Raw genomic sequence first — 12,772 nt, 5'->3', positions numbered from 1 at the left:
CCGAAGAAAAGAAAGAAACCATGGAAATGGAATGTAGACCTTTGGTGCAGCACCATGCAACTAGTTAGTCTCGATTGGGTGTGCTGGTGACAAGCAACTCAGCCCCTGCAGCTGGACTGGCGTAGGAAAATGGAAGTTGTGTCGCTTATGGTAGTTGCTTTGAAGTCCAACAGCCGGGACAGCCAAACCAGTGACATCAATTCGCATAGAGGACGAAATCGGTGATGCACAAAACTTGGGTACCTGAAGAGAGATGGTGGTGGTTTAGAGACAAAATGAATTGGAATTGAATACAAGTGAAGAAGAGGGAATTAGGTGAGAGTGTAGAAAGAGAAATTTATGAATAGTATGATGATAGGGTTTTGAGTGTGATGTTAATATATGAGTTGGAGGAGAAAAGGAAACCATGATAGTGGTGGACATGACTTGTACTTGTCTTCAGTGTGGTTTATGGTGAGGTATCAAAATTTAGAACATGTGTTTTTCTTGTGTGGGTCGTGTGGCACATAAGAAGGGTGAAGCCAGAAGAGAGTAAGATGCATGGGTTAGAAGAGAAGGTGTCTTTTTGTTTTGTTTTGTTGTTTAATGGTCTTATAGGATTGTGGTGAATGAAAAATGGAGAATGTGGTGAGCAAGGTGGATGAATGGGTGAATGAGATTTGATTTGAAAGTGTGAAGTTAGAAGAAGCAAGAGGAGGACATTTTATTTATTTTTCATTTCTTCTCCCCCTTTAGGATCAACTATAGATTATATACTATAGAGTTTAGAAATGGTATGTGACCGGAATGTACCACTTTTGAGGCTTAAAAGAACCATTTTTTGTTGTTGTGAATATTTCATCATTGTTTTCGTGAGGTAGTGGTGTGATGATAGTGGGAATAGGAAACTCCTCATCACTTCTATAACCATGTACGAAGTGGGTAGTTACTAAAAATATTGAAGTGGGTGATGAAGATTTTTGTTGTTGTGGGGTTATAGGTGGTTGAATATAGATGGTTTCCAAGAGGAGAGAGTGGGTGGTTTGCGACTGAAGGGTGATATGGGTACTTTGGGATACCTAAAAATGTCATTATTCGATAGAAAATATCCAAAAATATTAATACTATTTATTTGTCATTTTTTGAAAAAAATATTATGAGCCAGACAAAAAATGGGTGTTCACAGTAACATTTTTACTAGTTTCGGTGGGTGTCATATTACCAACTGCCTTTCCTGCCAAACATCTCGGAGAGAAGCTTATCACGTGTGCCACTAATTTGTTTCGCAATTGTGGAATGGCACCCTACTGATTGGGTTATTAGACAATTTGGTTTTGGTCAACCAATTTCACAAGATCTAGTGAATTGTGAAAAACTTCATAAAGTTGACTTACATGACAAAAATGATTGGGATTGGCCACATAAGCATCGTCGCTGGATTTGAATATGAAATAATTGGGATAACTATGTGGTCGATGATTTACCTGCAAATACCCTACCTTTGAACCACTATTCTGAGTACATGCAGTGGTACTTAAAAAAGGACTAGAAAATATATATCTAGAGATGGAGCACACTCTGATGGAATGGTAACTTTTTTTTATAAATTAAACTTTCTCTTTAATTATATTATTTACTTCTAATTTTATTTTAATTTTTCAGTACACATTTGCAAAAAGAATTTGTGATCGGGGTCGTCATCCAACTTCACTTATAAATCTCACACAATCTTTATATGATGTCTTCTCATCTGGCCGTGAAATGATAGGAGCATTGGCTAAGCTATATCACAATGCATACTCTACCCACATTGATGAAGCTCCTCCTGCTCATCATTATCATATATCATAAACTGACTCTCCGCAACGAACTCCAGCGGATAGTCATTCTCAAGGAGATACTTCATCAATTACTCCTCAACAACAACAACCGTATGGGTTCACAAATTATAATTATTCATACAATTATTTGTCATCAAATTCTCAAATCCCACTGCCATCAAAGTTTGCTACTACTTTAAGTACATCATTGTCGGTATACGATTCTCAATAATATTATCGTCCTACTATGACGTCTACAAATATTTTTGGTATACAACATACTGATGACGAAGTTGTGGTTGAGGATGTTGATAAAGATGAAGATGATTCAGATGATGAGGAGTCACAGTTGGCGACACGTGGTAGAGGGAGAATCTCGTAGCAGAATGAACAACAATTAAGAGTTCAACCGTCAAGAAGAAGAAAACCACCTCAATGTGACACTTCATCACACAAACGTCATTAAAGTTTTCTAGGATTTAACCAATTAAAATTGTAATAGTTTAATATTTTATTTTTTGAATAATATTAGTGTTGGAAAAAATATTTTATTATTGTGTTTGTGTTGTTAGGGTTAGGACTGGAAAAAACTAAAACTAATTATAAAACTCTCCCATTGTCGATTTAGGGGGAGAGAAAAAATATAAAAAATTCCCATCTCATTGCCGATTTAGGGGGGAGAGGAAAAAATTATAAAAATAAAACCCACCATTGCCGATTTAGGGGGAGAGAGAAAAAAAATATAAATAACTAAAACTCCCCATGTTTCCGATTTTGGGGAAGTCAGAAAAAAAATGAAATCGGCATTTCCATAGCCGATTCCAGAAAGTTTACACCAAATTTATAATTTTTCTAAAAGGTGCACCAAGACCATAATTTTTCTAAAAGGTACATCAAGACTGTAATTTTTTTAAAAGGTACATCAAGACTGTAATTTTTCGGTCAAGCAACATACAAGTGTTAATGTGTTTTGTTTGTTTTTGGGGTAAATTTCTGGCCGAGTGCTTTTCTTGTTGGCTATGCATGCGTGTCAAGTATTTGATTGCACCATCATCCTAACAACATACTATACCATGGCTTCAAGTTATCATCGCTATCGAATCATGTGAACCTGGCATTAAGAAGAACATTTGACCATCATTATAAATATAAAAAATAGAAAGTATCAACAAAACTGCCATGCATCAGTTATGTGTTTTATTTATTTATTTCGCACATGTTAACAATCATATTATGTATTATGAGATACTGTGATTGGAATGGTGATTGTAAACTAGTACTAGATAGTGGAATCGAGTCAAAATCATACTATAACGTAATATGATTTTAGAAGGAAAAAATTGATAGCTATGGAGTTGATTAAACTTAGGTTTTAGTTGTGGTTTTCTTCTACAATTGTTAATAGGTGTATAACTTTTTCCAATTAGTGTGTGGATCATTTTTCATGTATTGTTATGTTTATTGTTTGTTGGGTTAGTCTGATTGTTGTTGGGTTAGCCCCTTTATGCATTCTTAATGATATTATCTTTCCTTTGTTGAGCAAAAAGAATTATCATATTCGTGATATATTTTTATTAATAAAAGATAAAATTTGAGATAACACACTTCTCCTTTACCAAAGGACTTTTGGAGAGTTAATGAGCCATGGGATCATTCTTTATTGGCTAGATAGATTAACGATTGAATTTGATTGCAGCTGATTTTAAAAATAAAGCAACAAATTTATGCAAAAATAATTTTTTAACTAAAAACTGAATCAAAACTAAACTCATGTCTTATGACTTATGAGATGAATAATGTTAAAAACTAAAGTTGAGAAAAAATGTAAGCATGTTTTATACACGTTACCGTATTATATATCATTCATAATTATTTATTACTGACACTTATAAAAAATTATTACAAATAAATAGTGGAATAATATAATAATATTGTATGAATATTTACACTAATAATTTATATCACTGTATAAAGGAAGCCCGTCATGTCTTTGGAAACCAATAATATTGTTGGGCGCATTTATGATGTACGTATTATGTGATGATATGTGTCAATGATTTATTCGAGAAAAAGATAAAGTTAAAGTTTTTAATAAGGATAAAGAGGAGATAAATAAATAATTGATAGAAGTTGTGAAAAGTTACCATTTTTTCTTAAATGATACATTATAGTAGGGATCATAGGGAGGATAAAAATGTCAACCTCACATATACTCCTTAGTACAAATACATTTGTACGTATTCATTTTACATATAAAACTACCGTAAGTGATAAATGAATCATTTCCACCTCATAATGGATATTAGAATGAAAAGGTTTTAACAAAAATCACATAACAGTGGTTTGGATAAGTATACAGAGCTCAAATGCCAAACATAGTTTTAGCAAAACCTTATATATTTCTTTTCATCATTTGTTTGGTACACCAAACATTAAATAGACAGACTCAAAGGGACAATTCTGATTTATTTGTTGAATTCAATTCTTTAGATTGAGAGTCTAAATAAAGAAGAATTGGAAAGGGAAAGGAAAATTTAATTCTGAATTGAGTTAATATTTATGCATTGACACTATAAAGATTTATAACAATTACTATTTTATCTATGTTTTATTTGGAATATTTTTTCTGAAAAGTTAATGATAATTGAAAATGAATGGTAAATAATGCATTGGCAAAATAAAAAATTATTACACTATCAATGTATACATATTTTTATCTTTTAAATTTCCTAATTTAATATTTTCCAACCAAAATACATTTACTTTTTTTATTTACTATTTAAATAATTTTAAGAGCATAATATGTCAAAATTAAAAGTAAATATTAAAAAGGATGAATAAAAGTTAGAAAATGAGTAATAAATAATCATGTCTATCAAAACAATTGGAAGAGACATCAAGATCATACATATCTGATCTCATATTTTGTTCATATATTATGTCATACTAATAAAAATCAAACAAAAACAATAATAATAATAATTTAAATTTATTAATTTATATATCATGTTTTTATTAACACAAGATAATATATTAAATAAGTCTAAGATAATATATTTTTTCCACCACACAACAATCATTTTTATTTTCGCATCACCCATTAAGTCACTCCCGACACTCAGCTGATCTAACCCTCTTAAACCCCTACACATAGCAGCATCCTAACCGTCCACTTTCCAAACACTATCCTACCTATTTATCTCCAAAACCATCCTCAAACCTCTTTACACACATCTCAAATTCTTAAAAAACCTCAACTTTGTCTCAAACCAAGAAGGAAAACCGTATCATACATATTTTTATTATTAACACCAAATAAAATTAATAGGTTAAGGTATTTGTGATATCTTGTTCTGCTAAATCTGTAACTAAGCTTGGTGTGGGAAATTGATATGACAAGTGTTGTGGAGGGAGAGAAATACAAGATGATAAACTTTGAAGAAACGGAGTTACGATTAGGGTTGCCTGGTGAATCAGCAGCAGTGAAGAACACTTGTAATACTAGTGGGAAAAGAGGTTTCTCAGATACGAATACTACTATGGATTTGAAGCTTAATCTTTCTTCTTCCAATAACCATGTGGTTATGGAAAAGGTGAAAGAGAATATTACTACTACTGCTAAATCTTCTCATCCGGTTCCTTGTGCTAATGACCCAGCAAAGCCACCTTCCAAGTCAGTTCTTCAATTCCTATATATTAAGTTCTTTCTCTCATATGTTTTCCTTAAACTAACGTTCATTCGATCTGTCTTTAGCCGTTACGTTCAATAATCTAGGTAATAGATGTATATAGTTTTTTGTTCATAAGGATAGAAGCATATAGTTATGCGTTATTTTAAGATGTTATATATCAAAACATAGTTTAATTTAGGAGGACCATTTATATATTTCCATTTTCTTCAAAATTCATATATTAGATAAGGGCTAGTTTGTTTAGGCATAGGAAAAAGGTAATTCTCCAGTATTGCTTTTGTAATAAAACTATTTAGGTAAAATCATAAATTATTTTATGTTTGGTTTTAATTTTCAAAAGTGATTCTATTTTGAAATTTGAGTTTATTTCATTTGAAATTACAACAAATTACATAACAATCTTTCTATGTGTTGTGATTTAAACATTGTTAGTGCTTTATAGAATTCAATTTTATATTATATATCACGTAGAAACAATCTTGTTTTTTCACTTATTAGCCACAATCAAATTAAAAAGGACACGATCTTGTTATTTTAAAGAAATATCAATTTTTTTAAATAATCACTGTTATAAGTTGAGACTTGAGATCAAACTTAAACATTGGCGACAGATAACTAGATTCAAAACTGTTCTAATCTCTTCCATGTACGCACTTACCTTGTGATGATATAAGATTTAGAGGGTGCTTGAAATTTTTTAGAGTCTATTAGTGTTTAACAGAAAAACTTATGAAAATAAGTTATGATTTTTTATATGCTATTTTTTATTTATAGAATTTTTAAAAATACATTATTTTTAACTTATTTACAAGATTTTTTTATTAAACATAAGTATTTAATTATGTTATTTATCCAAATATGTATTTTGTTAGCATTCTGGATTGACAACTCTGTAACTTGGTAAATCTTCCTCAGAAAGAGGTCCTCTTAGCTTGTTTTAGAGAAAAATGAAAATAATAGAAGGAAGATAAAAAAAAACACCAGAAAAATATAATTCATGTCTTTGTTTTTGTTAAAAAAACTCTTTTTGACCGGATTAAGTAATTTGAAAGTATGCCCAAAAAGTAATTTAAAAGTAAAAACATAAGAGTATGCAATTTGATAATTAATTATTCACCCGGGTTCAGAGGAGAATAGGAAATTGTCGTCCAGATTTTAAGCAAGGAAAAAAGTATTGGGTGATAGTGGAATAGGAATCCGTGGCAATTGTCAAAACAAGCCAATGAAGTTGAATTGCTTTTGCAGATGACATGGTTGGTTGTCGGGTAGACAAAGGAAAAAGACAAGACACAAGGAATCTTACTTTTTTCCTCTATCCAACCATTACAAAAAGACAAATGAATACTCATGACCCTGTCCTGTCACCTAACACATCATTTCTCTCTAATAATTTCAACCACTACTGAAAGTTTAATCTTAGTTAAGAAATCTAAATTCATATAATTAATAATGTTCAAGTTTAATTATATTTATGTAATTAATTAATGTTAAATATGCAGGGCACAAGTGATAGGTTGGCCACCAGTTCGATCATACAGAAAGAACATAGTGAATAATGTTCAAAGGAACAACAATGATGAAGCTGAAAAGAAAGCCGCCACCACCGCCACCATAACCATGAATAATAGTGTCAATAATATTATAGGTGCTTTTGTGAAGGTGAGCATGGATGGTGCACCTTATCTACGCAAGGTGGATTTGAAGTTGTATAAGAGTTACCAAGAGTTGTCAGATGCACTGGTTAAAATGTTCAGCTCATTCACAATTGGCAAATGTGGGTCCCAAGGCATGAAGGACTTCATGAATGAGAATAAATTAATAGACCTTTTAAATGATTCTGATTATGTACCCACGTATGAAGATAAGGATGGTGATTGGATGCTAGTGGGTGATGTACCATGGGAGTAAGTGTTCATTCTTCATAATTCAATAGTTTCCTTAATTTTATTTAATTAATCACAATCTAATTTAATTATGATTGCTAATTATAAGTTACTTTGCAGAATGTTCGTTCAATCATGCATGCGCCTGCGCATAATGAAAGGTTCTGAGGCAATTGGGCTAGGTTAGTGATCATATCCATCTTGATAAATCATTATGTAAAGATCTTATCTTAAACCTTAATATTGTTATTTTCTAATTTACAGCACCAAGGGCAGTGGAAAAGTGCAAGAACAGAACCTGAAGTTGTTCTCACATTCCTGAAACAATTGCTCGGTTGTTCTTTATTGGAATCACAATGATGCATTAGCTCGAGCAAGGTCGAGTTTAATATAGGAATAAGACTTTAATTATGTTATTATCATTATTACGTGTTTGTCTTATCTTTTTGTAATTTTCTTATGTGTATTATAGGAATCAGAAAATGGTCGGAAAATTCTTAGGACATGAAATAGTATATAGGATGTTTACATGACCTCGTTTTTGTTTCCAAGGGAAAATAATTTGTGACTTTGTTTATTGTCAGTGTATTTGCCTAATAATAACGTCAACATTTCCAGTTAACATAGCTGGTTTGTTTCCACCCTTTAACAAAAACTGGTTTAGTTTCTTTCCCCTTCAATATTAAAATTGTACTTAACCACTTAATTATGAGTAGGGATCCTCTTCATTATGGGAGAGACAATGATTTTTTTACACTCAGTTTTAGGATAAAAGTGTCATTACAAGTGTTAGAGTTGTTAGTTGATTTCGGTTTGTTAGTTGTAATATTGTTTTCATTAATCGATTAAGAGTTTTATTAATTGATTAACTAGTTAGTATATAAAAAGTGATTCTCTTATTCCTTGTAATTCAATTCATTCATTTTCACGAATGAAAAATGTCAATTCTTTAAGCTTTCTTTCTCATTCTCTTTTCTCATCTATCGGTTTAATTTCATCAAGAAGATTCAACCATGTCTCCTACCATTTTAAGATGGTATCAGAGCATAATTAATCTTTTGTTAGCTTTCGTGTTTATGCTTCTATGAAAAACTTTCATCTCAGCTTACTACAAGGAGTAGGAATGGAGAGTGTCCACCAGAGTTATAACAATCTCATCACCATTTTCTTTGGTCATCTAGAGTCCCTGGTTGAGACACCTGATTATTGTGCCGTTCTATAACAAGTGTTCTTCCATTTCAAGATTCCCAAGAAAATCCATGTCAACAACTTTGTATGGACCTTTGTGTTGTTTACTAATCAAAGAGGCATGTTCATTTCATTTCTTGCAAAGTAATAAAATATTAGTGCATATCTTCTTCTCAAAATTTTCTACCATCTTCTTGTTTTCAATTCTGTAACAAGTAACAACACTCAGAAGCAAAGAAGAGTAAGAAAAGTTCCATTCAATTATGTTGGTATATGAATATTATCAAGCAATATGCAAGTTCTCCTTTGAGATCTTTCAGAGTTCTTGAGATTCTTGGTTACTTTACATCTTTTTCTTCTTATTCTTCATCAACTACCCCAATTATTTATTTTCTTTATTACTCTAGTTTTTTTACCCATTTCTCTCATTAAACACACAACATTAGTGTGTAATTTTTCCTCATTGAAGCAACATATAAGGATCAAGATTAAGGTTCATCTCATTTAATTTTGTTCTCTCATCCATTATGATTGGTTTGCTTTATGTCAAAAAGATGGTTAATGTTGGATGAAATTGTTTATGCCAGATGGTGGTTAAGCGTCACTATTGCTTCATGTTCATATTTCTAGACTAAGAGATGAATATTCGCTCACTAGCAAGAGGAGGTATTAGAGTATGTGTGATGTTCAACACAATCATTTCAAGCTTGAAATGCTTGACACATTCCAGCTTGAGGGGATGTTAAAGTTGTTAGTTGATTTTGGTTTGACAAGTTAGTTGTAATATTGATTTCGTTAATCAATTAAGAGTTTAATTAATCGATTAACTAGTTAGTATATAAAAGGCGATTCCCTTATTCCTTATAATTCAATTCATTCATTTTCATGAATGAGAAATATCAATTCTTTAAGCTTTCAATCTCATTCTCTTTTCTCATCTATCAGTTTCATCAAGAAGATTCAATCATGCCTTGTCTTTTTATCATGTTTTTTGTTTTATTTTGTACAGCACTTTCCTCTTCGTTACTGGAGAGGAGTCTGACTCCTTAATTATATAAAGTATATGCGTCCCTTTATTTATTGAGTGTAATATATATATGTATGGTAAAAAAATGATACATAATCAGTGCATCATTCACCATTCATTTGTATTATTTTTATTTAATAGACAACAATGATTGAAAATAAATGATAGATAATACAGTGATAGTGTAAAAAAATTACATTATCAATACATATATTTTTTTCTCTTGGTTATTTTTTATTGTGATTGAGTATTGAATGGTATGCAAGATTCCTTAGAGCATTATATGTACAACTTGGCCTATGGTTGGTATAAGAGGAAAATACCTAAGATCCATGAACAAGTGATAAGATGGGAACAAGACATGTGCTTCATGTTACGGCCTTTCTTTGAGGGTTCCACTAATTTATTTCACATAACCCCGATATTATTATTACATATTTGTATAACTAAGGAAATAATTTTTTTCGGAGTATGGTTGCTCATCCCAACAAGTATCAATCCTAATAATCGAACTATTGACCATATAATCTATCTAGAAATCCAATAAAACCTTACATGTACCACTAGATCTACACATTATTAATATACTATTATTATTATTATTTCTTTTTTCCTTTTTTACCATATCCCCGGTACTATTATTGGGTATGCATGTTCCCATTCTTCTCTTTGTCCTATGTTTCCTCCTTTATTTCTCCATCTCACACTCTCATGGTTGTAATATCTGGAGTCAACTTGTATGGAATACTAAGAAGTAAATAATTAATTCATCTAATAAGTCATTTGTTAAATCATATATAAAATAAATAAAAACAAATACAAATATATTTTTTACATAATTATTCAATTAATCATATCAAATTTAATTGTTAAAGAACTAAAAAACTTAATAAAAATCATATAAAACAATATCAAAATAAATATTATTTTAAATCAACTTTTATTAATATGAAATTTACACATTCATCACAGATTTTTATATCTCACCCTGCAATTATCAAGCATCTCCCATGTGGAAAGGCATAAACCTGTAATGTTTTGGTCGCGGTTTATATTCTCTAGTTAGAATTAGATGACAAGTTATTTATTGGATATCAAAGGCATAAAGAAGAAGAAGATGAATATATTCTTTATTGATTGTTGTGATATATGAATGAATTAATTGATTGAATAACCAAGAAGACCTACCTTATATAGAATAGGAAACACTAACTATCATAACTACCTAACTAACATAACTACCTAATCAAAACAGAAAGCTATAAAAGTAAATGGGCTTTATAAGAAGCATAGCCCAATAACCCAATACATTGATGAAACTCTTAACATGTAATACCCCTATCAAGTTGGAGAGTGTATATTTTGTATTCCCAGCTTGGAAAGCATATAGCCAAAAAGCTTTAAATCCAAAGCTTTTGTAAATAAGTCAGCAACATGTTCTTGAGAGGAAATAGGCAGTAAAATAAAGAGGTTTTTCTTCAAGTATTCACGAGTAATATGGCAATCGATATCAAGGTGTTTAGTACGTTCATGAAAAACTGAGTTAGCAACGATGCGCCTAGTAGATTGGCTATCGCAATAAAGCACATCATGTTGTTTGAAGGAAACCATAAAAGCAGTGAAAAAATAATGAAGCCATTGGATTCCGCAAGAGGCAAAAGCAAGGGCTCTATATTCAGCCTCAGAAGAAGAACGTTAAATAGTGTTTTGTTTCTTGGATTTCCAAGAAACCAAGGACATGCCTAAAAACATACAAAAACCTGAAATTGAACACCTCGTATCTGGACAATTAGCCCAATCTGAGCCGCTGAAACCTTTTAAATGAAGAGGAGAAGAAGAGGAGTAGAATAAACATTTGCCAGGGGTACCTTTAAGATACATGAGTACTCGAGTTAAAGCTTTGTAATGAATGATGGTAGGGGTGGCCATAAACTGGCTAAGTTGCTGAATAGCGAAGGTGAGATCAGGGTGAGTATTTATGAGGTAAATAAGACGACCTACCAGTTGTCTATATAGCATAGGATTAGTGAAAGGAACACTATCATCTTGGCAGAGATTTAGGCATTTTGTCATCGGTGTATTAGCCGATTTAGAGTGCAAGAAACATGTGTCAAATAACATATCAAGTGTATATTTTCATTGGCTGATAGTGATGCCATGCTTAGAATAAGCCACTTCTAAACCAAGAAAATATCTCAGTTTACCAAAAATTTTGATTTTAAAAACAGAATGTAAGTAGTGTTTAACAGAAGAAATTTCACGTGGATTATTGTCAGCAAGTATAAGATAATCCACATAAACAACAAGAGAAATAAAGCCATGAATATCATGTTTAGTAAACAAGGAATGGTCATGATGGGATTGAACATATCCTAAAGATAATAAAGTATAAGATAATTTGGCAAACCATTACCGACTTGCTTGTTTTAAACCATATAGGGATTTGTTGAGTTTGCATACAGAGTTAGGTATAGTAAAAGTAACCACTTTAGGTAAGGTCATATATACCTCCTCATGTAAATCACCATGTAAAAATGCATTATTAACATCTAGTTGTTCTAAGATCCAATGTTGGAAAGAAGCAATGGCAAAGAGCATTCTGATTGTGGTTAGTTTAACCATAGGGGCAAAAGTATCGAAGAAATCAAGCCCATTTGTTTAGTTAAAACCCTTGGCAACTAATCTAGCTTTATGTCTATCAATGGTGCCATCAGCCTTAAATTTTAGTTTATAAACCCATTTGGATCTTATGGCCTTTTCCCAGGGGGTTGGGGAACTATAGTCCAAGTGATATTGTCCTCTAAGGCCTATAATTCATTCTGCATGGCATGAGTCCATTCAGGGGATGAAATGGCTTGAGGATAGGTTTTTGGTTCAATGTTTACACTAATGGAAAGGGTGTATAGTTTGTAAGATGGTGATAAGGCATGGTAATATAGAATATTAGGTAATGGGTGAGTAATGTTAGGCGGGTCAATGTGGGATGATGAGGTGAGGAGACTACAATGGAAGTCTCTGAGGTAGTGATTGAGACCGTACCTGATACAAATAATATAACAATTAAAACTGCAGTACTAGGAAGTGACTCCTAGGTCGTTTCCCAAGGATTATCTTTCAGGCAAAGCTTCAAACACCTTATACTCACACACACAAGGGGGGTTTTGCTGTTGGATAGTATGAACA

At 31.8% G+C, this 12,772-nt stretch overlaps 1 protein-coding gene across 1 annotated transcript; it reads left to right on the top strand.

Moving 5' to 3' along the window:
* LOC109345411 (auxin-responsive protein IAA16-like) lies at nucleotides 5,013-7,996 on the top strand. The gene is made up of 4 exons (XM_019584397.1): nucleotides 5,013-5,472; nucleotides 6,991-7,395; nucleotides 7,495-7,556; nucleotides 7,639-7,996. The coding sequence occupies exons 1-4, from the start codon at nucleotides 5,192-5,194 to the stop codon at nucleotides 7,674-7,676; spliced, it is 786 nt and encodes a 261-aa protein (XP_019439942.1). The 5' UTR covers nucleotides 5,013-5,191; the 3' UTR covers nucleotides 7,677-7,996.

This window comes from Lupinus angustifolius, chromosome LG04, assembly GCF_001865875.1.
Source record: "Lupinus angustifolius cultivar Tanjil chromosome LG04, LupAngTanjil_v1.0, whole genome shotgun sequence".
Lineage (NCBI taxonomy): Eukaryota > Viridiplantae > Streptophyta > Magnoliopsida > Fabales > Fabaceae > Lupinus > Lupinus angustifolius.
Note: the sequence above shows the minus strand (reverse complement) of the source record. Positions and strands in the feature narration are given on the sequence as shown.

Excerpts from the sequence above, each read along its gene's own strand:
- LOC109345411 (XM_019584397.1), top strand. The coding sequence starts at position 5,192 with ATGACAAGTGTTGTGGAGGGAGAGAAATACAAGATGATAAACTTTGAA. Across the intron at positions 7,396-7,494 it reads GTGGGTGATGTACCATGGGA|AATGTTCGTTCAATCATGCA; the intron begins GTAAGTGTTCAT and ends GTTACTTTGCAG. Across the intron at positions 7,557-7,638 it reads TTCTGAGGCAATTGGGCTAG|CACCAAGGGCAGTGGAAAAG; the intron begins GTTAGTGATCAT and ends TCTAATTTACAG.